Raw genomic sequence first — 19573 nt, forward strand, 5'->3', positions numbered from 1 at the left:
CAAAGACATGTATTTAATGAACCCTTCAGATATCTTAGAATCCACTTGACTGCCTCCCAATGCTGCTTTCTAGGCCTACTCATGAATCTGCTCACAACTCCCACTGCATGTGCAATGTCTGGCCTTGTACACACCATAGCATACATCAAGCTACCAATAGCTGAGGCATAGGGCACCTTGCTCATATGGTCCCTTTCTTCTTTTGTCTTCGGTGACTGTTCTTTGCTTAGTTTGAAATGGCTCCCCAAGGGTGTGCTCACTGGTTTAGCTTCATTCATGTTGAACCTGCTGAGAACTTTCTTCACATACTCTGATTGTGAAAGCTTCAATGTACCATTAGCCTTATCTCTAATGATTCTCATACCAAGGATTTGCTTTGCAACTCCCAAATCCTTCATTGCAAATTGTTTGGACAATTGCTTCTTCAGATAATTAATCTTCTCAATGTCAGACCCTGCAATAAGCATATCATCCACATACAACAGTAATATGATGTAAGAATTGTCAAAAGACTTAACATAGCAACAGTGATCAGCTTCACATCTCTTGAACCCAATTCTATGCATAAAACTGTCAAACTTCTTGTACCACTGTCTAGGAGCTTGTTTAAGGCCATACAAGCTTTTTCTCAGTTTGCAGACTAGATTCTCTTGTCCCTGAACAATGAACCCTTTTGGCTGAATCATGTAAAGGTCTTCCTCCAAGTCACCATGAAGGAATGCTGTCTTCACATCTAACTGCTCAAGATGTAAGTTTTCTGCAGCCACCATTCCTAGTACAAGTCTGATTGTTGACATTTTCACAACTGGAGAAAATATCTCTGTGTAGTCAATGCCCTCCTTCTGCTGGAACCCTTTAACAACTAATCTGGCCTTGTAACGTTTACTACCATCATGCTCATTCTTTATTCTGTATACCCACTTGTTGTGCAAAGCCTTCTTTCCTACTGGCAATTCAGTCAATTCCCATGTCTGATTCCCTAACAAGGAATCCATCTCATCCTTCATGGCTAACTCCCACTTGCTTGAATTCTCATCTTGCAAGGCTTCATCATAACACTCTGGCTCATCGCCATCAGTCAACAGGAGATAATTTAAAACAGGTGAATAACGCTGCGGAGGTCTAATGTTCCTAGAAGATCTGCGAACTTCAACTACAGGTGTACTCAGATCTACCTGTGAATTTACATTCTCCTTATCTTCTTCACCCCCCTTCTGGACAGTACTTTCAGTCAATTCATCTAAGTTGACAAACTTAGATTTCTTTTGATCTATCTCTGTAACATCTGACACTACAGTTGACCTGTCCTTGTACATAACCTGTTCATTAAATATCACATTTCTACTTCTGATGATTTTCCTGTTTTGTTCATCCCAAAACCTATAGCCAAATTTCTCATCACCATAGCCAATGAAAAAACATATTTTTGACTTTGCATCAAGTTTGCTACGAGCATCAGAATCAATATAAACATAAGAAACACAACCAAAAACTTTTAAATGTGAAAACTTCACCTCTTTACCGCTCCAAACCTCCTCAGGAAGTCTGAATTCCATGGGAACTGATGGTCCTCGGTTTATCAGGTAAGCTGCAGTACTAACAGCATCAGCCCAAAAAGTTTTTGGTAGTCCAGCATGCAACCTCATACTTCTAGCACGCTCATTGAGAGTTCTGTTCATGCGCTCAGCCACACCATTCTGCTGTGGTGTCCCAGGAATGGTCTTCTCCATCCTAATTCCCTGTGCAGCACAATACTCATTGAACCCTCCATCTATGTACTCTCCTCCATTATCTGACCTCAAACATTTTACTTTCAAACCTGTTTCTGTCTCAACCATGGCCTTCCACTTCTTAAAAGTTTCAAATACATCAGATTTATTTTTCAGAAAATAAACCCATACCTTTCTACTTGAGTCATCAATAAAAGTGATGTAGTACCTTGAACCTCCTAGGGATGCAACCGGAGAAGGCCCCCACAAATCAGTGTGTACTAGTTCCAATTTTTCAGCCTTCGGTGTCCTGCCAGTTTTCAAGAAGCTTACCTTTTTTTGTTTTCCTAAGATGCAACTTTCACACATGTCAAAATCAATGGATTTCAATTCTGGTAGTTTTCCTTTTGACAACAGCATCTTCATCCCTTTCTCACTCATGTGACCAAGTCTACGATGCCATAGGCTTGTATCAGTACTTGCATCAGCAACTGCAATTGTGTCTCTTGGACATGAGGTCATATACAAAGTACCAGTCTTCTTTCCACGAGCCAATACCCTAGCTCCCTTTGTAACCTTCCAAGTACCACCAACAAATAATATCGCATGTCCTTCATCATCAAGTTGTCCAACAGAAATCAGATTCCTCCTCAGGTCAGGAATATGTCGAACCTTCTCCAGTAACCAAACAGACTCATTAGGCAACGATATCCGGATGTCTCCCAGACCCACAACATCCAAGGCTGAACCATCAGCCAAATACACCTTACCAAAATCACCTGCAACATAATTCTGTATGATTTCTCGGTGTGGAGTGGTATGAAACGAAGCTCCTGAATCCAAAACCCAATCATCAAGTGGACTGTCTACTGCAAGAAGTAATGCATCCTGTACCTCTTCTGTTACAGCATTAGCAGAATCATCTTCATTCTTCTTCTTAGGGCTTTTGCATTGCCTTTTAAAGTGACCTGTTTTCCCACAATTCCAACATTGTACTTGTTGGCCTGATCTAGATTTGCTTCTGTTTCGATTAGAATTTCTGGAATTTGATCTACCCTGATTTGAATTTCTGTTATTACCTCTGCCTCTTGTCTCAAGGTTTAGGGCAGAACCAGATCCTGAGGTTTCTCCTGCATCTCTTCGGCGAATCTCCTCAGCCAGAATTAAATCTCGTATATCATTGTACTTGAGCTTTTCCTTTCCCGTAGAATTGCTTACTGCCATCCTCATTGCCTCCCAACTGTTTGGCAAAGAAGCTAAGACGATCAGAGCACGAATCTCATCATCAAAATCAATTTCTACAGACGACAATTGATTTGTGATTGTATTAAATTCATTCAGATGTTGTGCTACTGATGCATTCTCTGCCATCTTCAAATTAAACAATTTCTTCATCAGATGCACCTTATTGTTTGCGGACGGCTTTTCATACATACCGGACAAAGCCTTCATCAAATCTGCTGTGGTCTTCTCCTTTACAACATTATGTGCAACAGACCTAGACAGAGTTAACCTAATAACTCCTAGAACCTGTCTGTCAAGAAGCGCCCATTCCTCAGCCTTCATACTCTCAGGTTTTGTCCCCAAAAGAGGCAGATGCAATTTCCTCCCATAGAGATAATCTTCAATCTGCATCCTCCAATACGCAAAGTCTGTGCCATCAAACTTTTCTATTCCAGACGCCTTTCCTGCTTCCTCTGCCATTGCTCCCACTCAAACCTAACCCTAGGCTCTGATACCAGTTGTAGGGAATTAAACCGAATTCCCAACCCGTGAGAAACAAAATTAAAGAAAACACACGCCAAAGAAAAGATAATCACACGCACAAGACAGTATTTACGTGGTTCGGCAATTTGCCTACATCCACGGAGTTGCAGGGATATCACTATTATCAGGGAAGAATTCAGAGTACAACCTAGCGGCTACAATATTCTCTCTATATATATAACACGACAACCCCACCACACTAAAAAACCCTAATCATAAAGGGTAGTTCCACAATGGGCTAAACGGCCCAACAGGCCTCAATAAATCTCCCATTAAAAAGCCATGCAATATTATTCGGGTCGGGTCGTCAAATTGGATCAAACAAAACTAGGCTCCACAAAGCCCAACATGTCTCCGGTATGTTCTTTAACCACCTAGCCGAAAGGATATACTCCTTTGCTATGCTTATCCATTCATTGATTCTCAACAGACCAATCCGACAAATCACACGTCTCTGCATCCTATAAATCCCAACAGAAGAATGGTGCATTTAGTGGCCTGTATCCTCCCGTATGGATATATAACTCATTCACATCCGTCTCCTTTTACTCAGCCCAACAATACCATTTCAGTGTTCTAAGGTGTAAAACTTCCTTTTCTTTCAATCTCGAAGTTTCCCATCTCGATTTTACACATCCAAACAAAATGATCAGTGCCAAGAAGCTCATCAAAATGGCAAGGAAGTGGCAGAAGATGGCTGCCATCAGGAGGAAAAGAATCTCATTGCCTAGAACTAGTAGAGAAGTGGATGCAGAAAGTTGCAGTACATCATCAACTGCTGAAAAGGGCCATTTTGTTGTATACAGTGCTGATGAGAGCCGCTTTGTTGTGCCCTTACCATATCTCAACAGCAACATCTTTAGGGAGCTCTTCAAGATGTCTGAAGAAGAGTTTGGACTGCCCAGCAATGGCCCCATCACTTTGCCCTTTGATGCAGTCTTCATTGAGTATATAATCTCTCTGGTTCAACAATCCATTGCCAAAGACCTAGAGAAAGCATTGCTCACAGCCATAGCAACCGGACGCTGCTTATCAACCTCCAATCTCTGTCAAGAACAAGGAAACCAACAATTGCTAGTTTGTAGATGTTAAAGAAAATTATACTTTGGTTTTGTAAATGATCCACAGAATTGTATCCAAATGAGCTTACATACATAAAAGTAGTACTCTGAAATTACAGTTACACTCTCTTGCCAATCCCTTGATTGATCAATCTAATTCATAAGCTGTTTCTGAGGGTTCCCAAGGCTGATCCCAGCTTCATGGATGGATTTGAATAAGGGTCTGCTATCACTTCCATTAGCTTCTTCAACTTTTTCTGACAGAGGCATTGCATCATGCTCAAAGCAGAGGCCAAAATTGATGAAAATTCTGTACAACTCTAGTGGACAAAAGACAAGATTAAAGTTTTGAATTACACGCTATTAGCCCAAGGTTTCTAAAAGCTCTCAATCAAATTTTGATGATATCAAAACAAATGATTGGATTTAAATCATTTTTCTCAAGTGTATGCAGGTGTTAGGGATCAAAATGCAAACCAATCAAGATTAAAGAGAAAGGAAGAACTCAACTGACAATTTAAAGATGGCACAAAGGAAAAGAACTATAAAGTCTCCCAGATTTACTTCTCAACTAGGTCTAGGTGTAATCAAAATGGACTCAAGCATAATATATTTTCAAAAAGCACCTTTGGCTAAGTTTTGGCTCAAGAAGTGATGGCATGCATGTGTGAACCGTTTGGGACCCTCAAAGTGCCACATTTTGGAAGTAGGAACTTGGGTAGTCGCCCAGTTGCTAGTATTGGCACCCTCTAAGGTAGGCACAAGTCCAGAAGATTGAGCGATGGACAAAGTGATCAACCAGTTTAGTGAGAATTCTTACATAACAGCTAGATCATATCTGATATAAAAGGCTCTTGAACTTCATATATAACTTCCAAACAACTTGAAAATCAATTATGATTATCTTTGATGAGCCTTAAGTATCTCAGGCGCAATCACTACCAAACTAACATATCTATTGATTGCATGATAAGAGTTTAGCCTTTCTTCCCTTGTACTTCATTGATCATAACTTGCTCTTGATTTTCATTGTTTTTATTTGTGGGACTACAAGCCCTGTACTACTTTCCCCTGTTTTTCCCTTGGGGATCATCAATTAGAATGTGGGGCTAGAAAGACCTTGAAAAATAGAGGGCAAAGTTTTGGATTTTTAGTTAGGTTTAATCTCCATGTTCAGGCCGACACACAAAGTTTCAGTTAATATTTGAGGCCCAAGATGGCTGGTGCATTATGTGGTCTTTTGGGTTCTAAAACCACGAATCTCTTCTTGAATCCCCATATGTACTCAATTGATATAAGCAGGCAAAGCATCTGGTGGCACATTGTTCCCTCCATGATCTATTTATTTTCCAGTCCAGCTAAAGGGATTGGATCTATTGTCACTAAACCACTTGGCAGGTAGGACCGGGTATTCTGTGTGTGGCTGTGTTTTTGACTCTTCATGCAGTACCTTCTCAGCCACTTCCTAAAGGCCCCTCCTTGTCCATGCAGCACATGGTTTTGCACCCAACCAAGCCTAACACAGAGAAGGTTACATTTAAGGCGCTGTGTTGGGGCTCCTAATATAAAATAGCTCAATTGTATTCCCTTCCACTCAGCACAACATCATCTTTCTAGTGTTCTAACTGCAAATCTCATTTCTTCCTCATCATTCTTTCTTGAATCATTCTCCCTCAAACTTGAGATTCAGATAGCATGATCAGTCCCAAGAAGCTCATCAGAATGGCAAGGAAGTGGCAGAAGATGGCTGCCCTTGGAAGGAAAAGGATCTCATTACAAAGAATCAACAAGGGTGTGAATGAAGATTGCTGCAGCACATCATCAGTGGCTGATAAAGGCCATTTTGTTGTTTACAGCTCTGATAGAAGACGCTTTGTGATTCCCTTGGCGTATCTTAACAGTGAAATCTTCAGTGAGCTTTTCCAAATGTCTGAGGAGGAGTTTGGGATACAAAGTGCAGGCCCCATCATACTGCTGTGTGATTCAGTTTTTTTGGACTATGTGATCTCATTCATCCAACGTGGTGTTGCTAAAGAGTTGGAGAGCGCTTTGATCTTGTCCATAGCTCCCAGTAACTGCTCATATTCTTCGTACTTCCACCAAGAACAGACCAATGAGCAATTACTATTATGTGCTTGCTGAAGAAATCATTCTCAGATTTTGTAAATGATCCACAAAAGTTTAGTTTGATAATATGTATAATGAGAATTCTAAAAGATTTTCTTCATGTCTTCATCATAATTATTGCTTATTGCCATCAAATGGTAAGCATTGTTGCTGCAGCTATCTGACCAGATATTCCAGGGACAAAGCCATTACTCAATTTGTTTGCTTGGTAATATAGTCATCATCTAAACTATGAAGGAAAGTGACAGTAATTTAGAATAATCAATTGCAAAATTACTATGAATTGTTCATTGTGAACATGGTACATTATTTAGATTTCTCATAGAAAGCAGTGTTGAAGGGGGAAAAAATTATGGAAAAGGATCCTATTGAGGGAAAACTGCAAAGTCACATCCATATTGCCAGATGTATTCTGATGAGCTCTAACAAACAGAGGACTGGTGCTGTTGAAATACTATTATCATCCTAGTTGATGAGTTGTTGTTTTAGTTTCCTCTTATATTTAGTAAAAGGAAATCAAACCATTCATATATTGAAACTACCGTCAAACTGACTTCCAAAGATTGGTGCCAGCTAAGTTGGATATGATGTGCCCTTAAAGCGCATAAAGAGATAGGATGAAATCCCGTCCTTGGTATGCACCTTGATGCACTGATTTGAAACATGTAACTTATCACAATGGTTTTGTACAAAAGAATTGCAACATGTGGCAAGATGCATCAATGGAGTATCTTGAACCTTGTGAATACATAACTGACTTCCATTGTCTTCCACTCAACACTAGCAAAAACATTTCAAAGTTCTAAGACCTGAATTTTCTTTTCTCTTCTTTCTCAAAACTCTCAGTCCATAATGTACAGGGTAAGGCAGCATGATAAGCCCCAAGAAGATCATCAAAATGGCAAGGAAGTGGCAGAGGATAGCAGCCCTTGGAAGGAAAAGAATTTCATCAATAACAAATATCAATGTGGATGCAGAAAGTTGCACTACATTAGTGGCAAATAAAGGCCATTTTGTTGTGTACACTGCTGAATGCTGATCAGAGGCGCTTTATGATTCCCTTAGTGTATCTCAGCAATAACATCTTCAGAGAGCTCTTCAAGATGTCTGAGGAGGACTTTGAACTGCCTAACAATGGGTCCATAACATTGCCTTGTGATTCAGTCTTCATGGAGTACATAATCCCACTCATCCAACGAGGCATGGCTAAAGTCATTGAGAAAGGTTTGCTATTTTCAATTGCAACCAGTCGGTGCTCACTGTCCTCTTCCCATCAGGGACATATGGGCCACCAGTCACTTCTTTGTGGCTAGTCTAATCTGTAATTGGTACTAATTAACACAACTACAGAATGATATATTCTTCGATAATGCCCAAGATTTTTATCTCAATTGTCTTCCATTGTAGCGTAGTAGCTAGCCAGAGTGGAACATTGATAACAAGCAAGAGTAGACATGGCGTAAACAATCTCAACAGAAGAACGCTATCTCTCCAAATCTCTTGCAAATATCATAACTGATATGATTCAAATATTAACACTTCAGATATCTTTTAGGAACCAGTTTTAATTTCATCTTAACAACCCTCATTTCATTTGATTGTAGTGAAATGATGTTGGCATCAAAGGTCAGAAACACAATCCTTTTGGTGCTCTGCAACATGAAAACTTAGACCTACAAGTTTCTCCCGTTAATCACCTTGGTTCTAAGACAAGGTCATGTAGTTTTCTCCTCTTATCTCCATGCTCTCAGTGGCTTAAAGATGCTGTCTCCTTCCTCCGTTTCCTCCTCTCAGTGATCAAACTATTTTAGTTATCCCTACTTTGTACCCAACATGTCTGAAGATTTATTTAGTTACAGAGCATTGGCTGCCCAACTATCAGAAACAGGGGTTGCCTACTATTGCATTAACAGCTAAAGTTTATTTTATTTCAGTGTTTGGAGGAAGAAGCATCTCTTCTGTGTTTTTTCTTTTCTGTCAATCTGTAATCCCTTGTGAGGAAGAAAGTATCTCATCTTTTTTAATTAAGCACTTGGGCATGTTCTAAGCTAACCCAGCTGCAAACTTGTTCTGTAATGCCTTTTTCAATACAGAAATGTGTAGTACTAATATACAAATGAGGAAAATTCCACCAATTGTTTACAAGGTTTATGCATAAAGCAGAAAATTGTGTTGATCACTTGAAAAATCTACCTATCATTAATTCAGTAACTACAAACAAGTAATCTCGAGTTCATCTGTTCTCGTTGGGAAAAGATAGAAGATGAGGACTGAGTGTAAGCAACTGAGGTAAGCAAAGCTTTCTCCAGATTTTTAGCTACACCTCTCTGGACCAAAAAGAGGATGTACTCCATGAAGAATGAGTCACAAGGAAGTGTGATAGGTCCGTCACTTGGCAGCCCAAACTCCTCTTCAGACATCTCAAAGAGCTCTCTGAAGATCTCACTGTTGAGATAAACTAATGGAATCATGAATCGTCGTTGGTCAGCTGTGTAGACAACAAAATGGCCCTTATCAGCAACTGATGATGTACTACAATGGCCAGCACCCAAATACTGACGGGTTCTTGGTAGAGAAATTCTCTTCCTCCTGATGGCGGCTACCTTCTGCCACTCCCTTGCCATCTTGACGAGTTTCTTGGGATTGATCATTCTTATTTACTGGGTAAATTATAGAGAGCTTTGATGAAGCAAAGAAGGGAGACTTTGATTTTAAAAGTCTAGAAGGGTATTGCTGTGTTGAGTGCAAAGCAAATGGAAGTGGGCTAGTTATATACTCACAAGGCCAGAGACAGTACAAAGTCATATCTTTCAATTTTTTGGGGATCAAATAAATACAAAACCATGTGCTGATTGGATCTCAGGGAGGGGTGGGTCTGTTTGGTTCTGTTCTGAAATCAATACATCAAGGCAGAACTTAGCAGAAGATACATCTCTCACCTATTTGCCAAGTGATCCACAGACATAATGATCCAATCAGTTTAGCTGTCAGCTCATATAAACCACAGAAGTTTATGCATATGGGAATAAAAGTACATTGACAAGGCACAATGGTAGTAACAAAAAGCCGGTGGATCTAACTAAGAACTCAGACACCTAAATGCAACAAACCATTAGGTGTATCTGGTGAGAAAAACGGCTTCTTCCGGCCACCAGACTATAGTCCACAGCTAGCTTAGAGGTACAAGTTGAATTGATTCCTGGTAAGGTCAAGTACCACCCATTTTGATAGATGTTTGAAGGATCTGTCTTAGCTTTCCTGGACAACATGTCTAAGATTGATCTTTTTCTACTATTCTTGAGCCTTAAACAGCTGTATTTTTTTCTCCTATGTATGGATATCTGTGGTTTGTATGAGCTGACAGTTAAGGTGAATGGATATGGCAAACTATCTTAGATGTATGTCCTGATGCAATGGTTGAAACACGGATGGAATCAGCATATGGTTTTCCATTGTTTTGGTTCCAGCAAAATGAATGTTACACTTATGTACTATCTTGTAGCCTTGTTAGTACATTAGCAACTTGCAATCCACTCAACACATCAGTACCATCTCATCTCTTTGCTTGTTCCAAGCCTTTCTAATTTAGCTGGAAAATAACCATGATCGGTCCCAAGAAACTCATCAAGATGGCAAGGAAGGGGCAGGAGGTAGCTGCCATCAGGTGGAAGAGGATTTCTCTTCCAAGAATTGATCAGGGTCTTCATGCTGACTGTTGTAGTACATCATCAGTGGCTGATAAGGGCCATTTTGTAGTCTACACACCTGACCAGATACGCTTTATAATTTCCCTAGCCTATCTCAACACACAGATCTTCAGAGACCTCTTCAAAATGTCAGAAGGGAAGTTTGGACTGCCTAGTGATGGACCTATCACATTGCCTTGTGACTCATTCTTCATGGAGTACATTGTCTTCTTGTTGCAGAGTAGTGTAGCTAAAGATCTAGAGAAAGCTTTGCTTATGTCAGTTGCTAACACTAGGCCCTCTTCTCCTTTCTTTTCCCACCAACAGATGAACCTGAATTAATCATAGCTAGATTTTGCAAATGATCAACATAGTTACATCTTGTAAAAATCCCAGGTGTCTTCTTCATATTTCATTACCTCAGCTCTGAAAATGATCGAATTTAGTGGTTGAGAATGTGTATTTATGGATAGCCTGAGGCATGCCACACTTCTTTTCTGGTAATAGTCCTCCTAGTTGTCCACACTATACTATCATTTATCGGAAACTTCAAAAATCCTGCATTTCACAGTTCAAATATCAGTAGAACATTACACTTCTTCCTCAGAATGGATTCTGCAAAAACACCAAACCCCTGTTTCTGCTGATTATAGGCCACCGAATTGTCCATCAGACATAGTCAATACAAATTAATGGTAATAAAACTAAATATTCAGTGGAATATTAGTTATAAATTTTCATTACACAAGAACAAAGAGATATTATAATGAATAAGCAAAGCAGCTCTACAGGTCAAAAGGGAGAAGCTTTGCATGATTTACCTACCAAGCTTCCAAGCATGAGATTTTCACCTTCATTTTTTTTTTCTTTTTAAATAAAAAACCTGCCATTTGAAAGAGGCCAAAAAAATCTTCTTCCGAATAGTTTTCAGACCTTTACTGCCTAATGGAAATGAAGCAGGTTGGACCCAACATGTCGAAATCCAGCTAAGAGGATACCAAAGAGTGGCTTTGATTGTCTTAACAGACAAGGAGAAAATGATTTCTGCTTAGAATCAAGCTCACCCAACTCTCCAAAAGTCCCAATCAGGACTCACTAAACTCAGTTTTCACATATTTTTGAAGGTAAACTGTGATTTATGAGCTGGAAGCTAAGATGATTGTACCCAGTATGTCCTTTAACCACTTAGCTGAAAGGATATACTCCTTTGCTAGGCTTCTCCATTCATTGATTCCCATCAGACCAATCCGACAAATCACATGGTTCTGCAGCCTGTAAATCCCAACAGAAGGAATGGTGCATTTAGTGGCCTGTATCCTCCCCTATGGATATATAACTCATTCACATCCGTCTCCTTTTACTCAGCTCAACAATACCATTTCAGTGTTCTAAGGTCTAAAACTTCCTTTTTTGGATCTCTGAGTTTACACATCCAAACAACATGATCAGTGCCAAGAAGCTCATCAAAATGGCAAGGAATTGGCAGAAGATGGCTGCCATCAGGAGGAAAAGAATCATATTGCCAAGAACTAGTGGAGAAGTGGATGCAGACGGTTGCAGTACATCTACTGCTGAAAAGGGCCATTTTGTTGTATACAGTTCCGATGAGAGCCGCTTTGTTGTGCCCTTACCGTATCTCAACAGCAACATCTTTAGGGAGCTCTTCAAGATGTCTGAAGAGGAGTTTGGATTGCCCAGCAATGGCCCCATCACTTTGCCCTGTGACGCAGTCTTCATTGAGTATATAATCTCTCTGGTTCAGCAATCCATTGCCAAAGACCTAGAGAAAGCATTGCTCACAGCCATAGCAACCGGGTGCTGCTTATCAACCTCCAATCTCTGTCAAGAACAAGGAAGCCAACAATTACTAATATGTGGATATTAAAGCAAATTATACTTTGGTTTTGTAAATGATCCACAGAATTGTAGCCAAATGAGCTTACATACATAAAAGTAGTCCTCTGAAATTACAGTTACACTCTCTTGCCAATCCCTTGCTTGATCAATCTAATTCATAAGCTGTTTCTAAAGGTTCCTAAGGCCGATCCTAGTTTCATGGGTGGATTTGAATAAGGGTCTGCTATTACTTCCATTAGCTTCTTCAACCATTTCTGGCAACAGGCATTGCATCATGCTCAAAGCAGAGGCTGAAATTGATGAAAATTGCGGATAACAAGTGAACAAGAGACAAGGGACAAAGATTGAAGTTTTGAATTATACACTATTAGCCCAAGGTTTTCTGAGAGTTCTCGATCAAATTTTGACGAGAACAAAACAGATGATTGGATTTAATCATTTTTCTCAAGTGTATACAGGTGTTGGGGATCAAATTGCAAACCAATCAAATTAAAGAGAAACTAAGAACTCAAATGACAATTTAAAGATGACAAAAAGGAAAAGCACTTTATATTTTTAAGGATTTACTTCTCAACTAGGTCTAGATGCAATCAAAATGGACTAAAGCATAATATATTTTCAAAATGCACCTTTGGCTATCTTTTGGCTCAAGAAGTAAGGGCATGCTTATGTGAACTGTTTGGGACCCTCAAAGTGGCTCTTTTGGAAGAAGGAGTTGGGTAGTCCACCAGTTGCTAGTATTGGCACCCTCTTAAGGCTTGGCTCTTTGGCAGTGGCTTGTAGGCACAGGTCTGGAAGATCAAGCGATGGACTAGGTGGTCAACCGGTTTAGCGAGAATTCCTACCTAACAGATAGGTCGTATGTGATATAATTTATGAAAGGCTCTTGACCGTCATTTATAACTTCTGAACTACTTGAAAATCAATTATGATCATCTTTTATGAGCCTTTAGTCTTCCATATCTATTGATTGCATGATAAGAGTTTAGCCTTTCTTCCCTTGTACTTTATTGATTATAACTTGCTCTTAATTCTCTTTGGTTTTACTTGTGGTGATTCTAAAGGTCAATTATTTTCTCAAACTAAGTGCAAAAGTTGAAAGGTTCCTTGGATTATCATTGCTTTTCAGTGAAGGTCCTCAAAACTTGGATTGAAGCTTGAAGACACAGATGTAGGTGGGTTATACCTAACCCCTTTATATTGTTGTTTACATTTTCTTAAGTATATACGCGGATTGGGGGAACTCAACTTCACATCAACAACACTAAATTCTATATAAAAATGTGTTGTTAATGGATTCCAGACCTCATAACAAGAGGTCAAGATTCAGTTATTCTAGGCACTGCTTCCATAAACCCCAATTTTTTTTCTCTTGCTGAGATAGCAAGAACAACTACCTTCATCAGAGGTTTATCATTTATGAGATAGTTAATACATTGAACAAGTTCTTTCTTGTAACTCAAACAAGTTCTCTTTTTTTTTTTTTTGGTTCTGTGGTTCACAAAGTCGGCTGTGATTCAGCCACAAATTCTGGATCCACTATATTATTCATCTATTTGACCAAAACGAAATATGAATGTTGCTTAGCTATGCTCCACTTTGATGTTTTGATGGGCAAGCATAACCAGACATGCCCATCCACCACCCCAACAGCCATAACCATTCTAGCTACTTTCACATGGTTTTGCCTCCCATGAATCCCTGCACAATGAAAGCTACACTTAGGGTGGCTGCCTCTGGCTGTGAGTATATAACCAAACCCACTTCCATTTCCATCTAACCTAAACAAACACAGCCATTTTAGTGTCCCAAGACCATATTCCCTTTTTCTTCAATACCAAATTCATTGTTTGCTTGTTAGTTTGAGGAGACAACATGATCAGTACTAAGAACCTCAGCAGAGTAGCAAGGAAGTGGCAGAAGCTGGCCCCTTTGAGACATAGAAGAATCTCGTTGGGAGGCACCGATGCATGGAGCTGCAACACATCACCAGTGGCTGATAAGGGCCACTTTGTGGTGTACACTTCTGATAGAATACGCTTTGTAGTTCCCTTGGTTTATCTTGACAATGTTATCTTCAGAGAGCTCTTTCAAATGGCAGAAGAGGAGTTTGGGCTGCCAGGAAATGGCCCTATCATACTGCCATGTGATGCAGTTTTCATGGAGTATGCAGTCTCTTTGATTCAAAGACATGTAGCTAAAGATCTCGAGAAAGCATTGCTCATGTCCATAGCTGCAGATCGCTGCTCATCATCTTCATATTTCCATCAAGATCAATCCAACCAACAGTTACTGATTTGTGGCTTTTGAAGCAAATCATTCTTTGATTTTGTAAACATTCAGAACAGTTGTAGCTTATACATCTAATGAAAAGTCCCTCAAGTTATCCTAACTTTTTGGTGTCTTTCAGTAGCACAAAAGCACTTGTCAAAATGATCAAAATCGGATGCTGACAGCATACATAGTGAAATTTATCAATGACTTCTCTACTATATCCTATTTACCAAACAATCATTTACTTTCAAGTATTCGACGGTAATTGCTTGACACATAAAACATAACAACATTCACTGGCAGCCTCAATTTAGTGATCTACAACCTAATTTCATTAGAATCATTCAAAATAATCTGATGCCCTGATGCCCAGATATTGACCTTCCATTTCACTGATTGGGGCATTCCCTCCAAGTTGCTCATAGAAAGCTAATGCGGAATTGTAAGGGAACAGACGATTATATTTTTGGCATACATGGAGGGAATTCTTCGTATGATTGATACAGGAATAGTCCCACACTTGCTCAGAAGGTCTTAAAAGCCAAAACAGATGGTGAATTTTTCACCTACAATAGGCAGAATGATGCTAGTAAGTACTAACCAACATAGAAGAGACGGATAAACAAGAAAACAGCAGAACTCAAAATAGTCTGGAGTGAGATGAGAAAGATCCTACTGTTTCTATAGGAGCCCTTTTGTGTCGGTCTGATTTATCAAGGATCATAGTAATGGAATATGGCAGTGATCACTGCTGGCTTATTAAAACAGCTGTAATGAAATAAGGTTGTACTTTCAGTACTGAATTAATCAGTTCCAGCAAATGTTGTTGCTTCACCTCCAACATGTCACATGAGATGTTGCAAACATTGCCTAATCAAGAAAAAAAATGTGGGATTCACAATAGATAAAGGGTATTGAAACTTTTGGGAATAGCACAAACAGTTGAGTGTCATAAGAATAAGGATTCACTTCTAGTGTTAAAACTTATGGCTGATAATGAACTATGGCAATACCGACTAGGCTGATAAACAGAAACCAATAATCATAGAGGAGAATTTTCCAGCATGCACAGAATTTGCTTATCTAGCAGGGTTCAGGGCAATGAATTTGCATGTGGGTTATAGAGCTAGGCCTTCCAAGATCACAAGATGAGCCATTCCTGTCTCTCAAATGCCTTCTAAATGTAGCTTTCCTTGTGGTACGCAATGGGGTGATCACATGGTGCTGCTAGGAAACATATTTTTGGCTGCTCGCGGAGGAAAAGGAACGCGTGCTTCAAACAGAACACGTGAAATTTATCTGAGCTTCCTGTATGAAGATAAAATGAGTATGAAATATGATGCCAGCAGCCCTCAACCCGCTAGCTGTATAAACTTTTGAGGCCAGATGACACACAATGGCCTACCACCAGTAGCCTACAGTACAGAAATATGACTACGGATAATGAAAAACTTGCTCTATTGACATGGAAACTGTTTCCATAATTGGATTCTGCAGGAGGAAATGTGATGCTCCCATATTCCACCTAGCCCTTTCCATCCATTAGTCTTTCCAAGCCAGAGAGATAGATGCAGAAATTGCCAAACCAAGTGGTGATTGCCTGGACACTTGAAGTCCTTGTTTTATTTGAGCCACACATTTGCTTGTTAGGTAGTTCATCTGTATGCTGGGACCGGCATGCTTTGTCTTGCACATCCGCACATGCCTAATTCTGGTAGTGCTTTTAATCCAACCAAATCACCAAACTGATCCTTCTGGATATTGAAGATTAACATTAGAATTAGAAGAAGATTCAAACTTTCATATTTAAGTTGAGTGCTTATCTATACTTCTGTGTGGATCTCAAAAACTAGGCATGAATATCATCCACCTGCTTTGTGCCCTATGTGTCATGAAACCAAATAGCAGAAAACACCACCTGTACGCACCCAACATAGCCAAAAATGCACACTATCATCCAAGTCTCACATGGCTTTGCGCCCATGAATAGATACACCAGGAAAGCTCCATTTACCCGAGTGTCTCTAACCCTGTAAATGTGTATACTTATATATATACTAATAACCCACATCCATTGCCTTGTATTGAGCTCTAAACCAAACCCATTTCAGTGACCCAAGTTCTAACATTTCCCCATTCTTAACAAAGGCACTGCACCATGATCAAGATGGCAAGGAAGTGGCAGAAGCTAACTTCAATGAGGAAACAGATTTCACTGCAGAGAAGAAATGGAGATATTGCATATACTGACAGCAGCAGCAGTAGTACTACTTCATCAAGAGCTGAGAAGGGCCATTTTGTTGTCTACACAATAGACCAGACCCGGTTTGTGTTTCCCATAGTGTATCTCAGCAACCACATCTTCAGAGAGCTCTTCAAGATGTCTGAGGAAGAGTTTGGATTGCCCAGAGATGGACCCATCATGCTGCCATGCGATGCGGTCTTTATGAACTATGTAGTGTTCTTGATAAAGCGGCGTGTGACTAAAGACATGGAGAAAGCTCTGCTCATGTCCATGGCTACTAGTCAATGCTCACGGTGTCATTCTCTTTGTCAAGAAGAAAGCAGTCAGCATGTGCTTCTCCGTGGCTTCTGAATGAATTAAACCTCACAAGTTTTTGTATATAATCTACTAATTTGATGCTACAAAAAATTTGATTTCTTTCTTCATTCTTGAATGTATCAGCTGAAGGAAAAAGATTTGACTATATGTGTGAAATTATTCTCATGTTGTATGCATCTAGGATTCGTCAGTATACGTGACTACACTGGTATGGATGTCTTCAATCAATTCATGGTTTGGCTAGAGTCCTTGGTCTTTCTTGCTATGAAGTAGAATATTCAAACAAAAGGCGCAGCCTCCACATGTGACCATGGCCGGCATGGGAATGGCCAAGAGTGGCAAGTTGGCTGGAAAATGATGTTCACAATTTTTGCTGCTGGCTGAAGTGTCAGCGTGGTGGACATTGTTGTCACATTATTCAATGTTGTAGGTCAAAATTGATGACTGGACATCATTTTGGTTGTTGGGAGGTTATGAGTTCTAATCTCATACCCATTTCTTTTTTTTGTCTTTTTTTAAAATATATTATTAAAAATGATTTTAAAAAAGAATTAAAAATAATAATAATACAACGCTTTTGTTTTTTTTTTTTATACCCTATTTATCTTTTTAAAAGATGGATTGATTTTTTTCTTTTACTAAACTTGTCTTTTCAAAACACAAAAGTTGTGTTTCTTTTTTTATTTTGAATTTATCTTTTCAAAGACTAGATTTATATGAAATTATAAAATAAAGTGGTTTTAAAATTATTTTTAATTGAACAATTTTTTAAAATTATTATTTTATGTGAAAAAACTTCTTTTTTATAACTATATGTATAGAAATGGGAAATTATAAATACGTTCACTAAAACTTCCTTTGTATTTATCCTTTTAATGAAAAATTTTAAAACATAAATGCCCCTTGTTGAAATCCTTAAAACATTTTTTCTTCCTTTATTCATTTTTTTCTAATCTCTCTATAATTGTAATAAAATTCAGTAAGAGAGTTATGTTTCTCATCAATGAATAAATAAATAATCATATCCAGTGATATTGCGAGCTAATGCACAAATATATTTTTTTTGTTTTTTGTTTTTTGTTTTTTGTTTTTTTATTGCATTTCTTGAATTAAAAGAATGAGCTAATGCACAAATATGTTTCTTTTCTTTGTATTTTTTATTGCATTTCTTGAGTTAAAAGAATGAGGTATCGTGGTTCTTATTTGGACTTCTAGTGCTAAACATTTTGTGATTGTCCAACCTTACCCTTGAGGACACTTTCAAGGTGTCCTACTTTATACCTCTTAATACTATTAAGAGTATCCAATCCCATAACTTTTAATACTCTTAAGAGTGTTTGGTTATGTACCTCCAAACATCTCAACTATGTCTAGCCTTCCAAGATAGACACCATGAGTTCAAAAAATTTTCCCCTCTATTTACATTATAGTTTTTCATGATTTCTCACGACATCTACATTCTTAATTGTTTTTCAACCATTTTTACAAGAAGTTGTTTTATTAAAAATTAAATATGAATAAACCCTAAAAGATTTCCATGTTTTATGTTATTTGTAGTTAGGGTTTGTGGTTGGGAAGAAATAAGTTAAGAGAAAAAGGAAAAAGAAGATGAGTTTAAATAGAGAATAATGGAAAGAATATCTCGGGTATGTTTTAAATTATATCTATATAGGTTTTCTAATTTTTAGAAGAATGTATAAATAAGATGAATGCAAAAAGAGTTTTGGCGGATGCATTTATAATTTCTCAAAAAAAATTAAGGAAAATACTTTTCTCATATTTGATTATACCATAAATGATAAAAAAGAAAATTAAATATAATTAAAATTAGTTTAAAAAATTTTATATTTTTAAATTCTTTAATCTTTATATATAAGAAATAAATAAGTGAAACGATTTTAAATTAGAATATAAAAATAATGTATTACATTTAAATTTACTTTTTATTTTCCCATTACTCTCCTTATTTTTTCTCCTGTCTATTTTCCCTTCAACTTTGTAGAACCAAACATGGCATAAATATTAAAATATTAGAATTAAGAAACAAATGGGTTGTTTCTAACATACAATCCCAACAATCTGCAGGGGCCACATTCCCTCATTAGGGAAACTTCCATTGGCCAATGTCCAAATTTGATGCAACTTGTCTCCCCAATTGGCTAGTTTTCATACCATAGGGTCCACTATTGGCAGCCGATAGAGAACTTTTGCATTTCATTCTTTGAATTCCACAACAGATCAAAGCATTCCTCATTGTTGAAAATCTGAGGAGAAACTGTTGAAGTATGCTGATTAATTTTTTGCTCTTAGAACTACATGACTTTGTTTTCCATCCTTTGACTATGATATCAATTATTTTTCATAGAAATATAATTGCCTATGACTTTGATATATTTGTCAGCTGGGCTAAAATTAATAATATTAGTTTTATATACATTATTGTTTTCTCATTGTCTAAAAGTTTTAAACCTCTATAGAATGATTTTCTATTTTGTTTTTAGTTCGAAGTTGAGATTAAAAATAAAGTTT

The 19573-nt window shown here is 38.2% G+C and overlaps 7 protein-coding genes across 7 annotated transcripts; 6 read left to right on the plus strand and 1 right to left on the minus strand.

Moving 5' to 3' along the window:
• The first annotated feature begins 4006 nt into the window (after nucleotides 1–4006).
• LOC117911813 (auxin-responsive protein SAUR64-like) lies at nucleotides 4007–4650 on the plus strand. Its single transcript, XM_034826235.1, has one exon. It carries the CDS (start codon nucleotides 4122–4124, stop codon nucleotides 4566–4568), a length of 447 nt encoding a protein of 148 aa, XP_034682126.1. The 5' UTR covers nucleotides 4007–4121; the 3' UTR covers nucleotides 4569–4650.
• Nucleotides 4651–6121: 1471 nt separating this feature from the next.
• Nucleotides 6122–6884, plus strand: LOC117911770 (auxin-responsive protein SAUR67-like). Its single transcript, XM_034826193.1, has one exon. The coding sequence runs from the start codon at nucleotides 6233–6235 to the stop codon at nucleotides 6677–6679; it is 447 nt and encodes a 148-aa protein (XP_034682084.1). The 5' UTR covers nucleotides 6122–6232; the 3' UTR covers nucleotides 6680–6884.
• A 1862-nt stretch (nucleotides 6885–8746) lies between these two features.
• On the minus strand, nucleotides 8747–9584 carry LOC117911880 (auxin-responsive protein SAUR68-like). Its single transcript, XM_034826306.1, has one exon. It carries the CDS (start codon nucleotides 9313–9315, stop codon nucleotides 8869–8871), a length of 447 nt encoding a protein of 148 aa, XP_034682197.1. The 5' UTR covers nucleotides 9316–9584; the 3' UTR covers nucleotides 8747–8868.
• A 682-nt stretch (nucleotides 9585–10266) lies between these two features.
• LOC117911596 (auxin-responsive protein SAUR68-like) lies at nucleotides 10267–10692 on the plus strand. The gene has a single exon (XM_034826000.1). It carries the CDS (start codon nucleotides 10267–10269, stop codon nucleotides 10690–10692), a length of 426 nt encoding a protein of 141 aa, XP_034681891.1.
• Nucleotides 10693–11303: 611 nt separating this feature from the next.
• LOC117911757 (auxin-responsive protein SAUR64-like) lies at nucleotides 11304–12366 on the plus strand. Its single transcript, XM_034826182.1, has one exon. The coding sequence runs from the start codon at nucleotides 11792–11794 to the stop codon at nucleotides 12233–12235; it is 444 nt and encodes a 147-aa protein (XP_034682073.1). The 5' UTR covers nucleotides 11304–11791; the 3' UTR covers nucleotides 12236–12366.
• A 1359-nt stretch (nucleotides 12367–13725) lies between these two features.
• LOC117911795 (auxin-responsive protein SAUR67-like) lies at nucleotides 13726–14599 on the plus strand. Its single transcript, XM_034826212.1, has one exon. The coding sequence runs from the start codon at nucleotides 14083–14085 to the stop codon at nucleotides 14515–14517; it is 435 nt and encodes a 144-aa protein (XP_034682103.1). The 5' UTR covers nucleotides 13726–14082; the 3' UTR covers nucleotides 14518–14599.
• A 1656-nt stretch (nucleotides 14600–16255) lies between these two features.
• On the plus strand, nucleotides 16256–17235 carry LOC117911711 (auxin-responsive protein SAUR64-like). Its single transcript, XM_034826109.1, has one exon. The coding sequence runs from the start codon at nucleotides 16640–16642 to the stop codon at nucleotides 17075–17077; it is 438 nt and encodes a 145-aa protein (XP_034682000.1). The 5' UTR covers nucleotides 16256–16639; the 3' UTR covers nucleotides 17078–17235.
• The last annotated feature ends 2338 nt before the right edge of the window (nucleotides 17236–19573 follow it).

The sequence above is a fragment of the Vitis riparia genome, chromosome 3 (assembly GCF_004353265.1).
Source record: "Vitis riparia cultivar Riparia Gloire de Montpellier isolate 1030 chromosome 3, EGFV_Vit.rip_1.0, whole genome shotgun sequence".
NCBI lineage: Eukaryota > Viridiplantae > Streptophyta > Magnoliopsida > Vitales > Vitaceae > Vitis > Vitis riparia.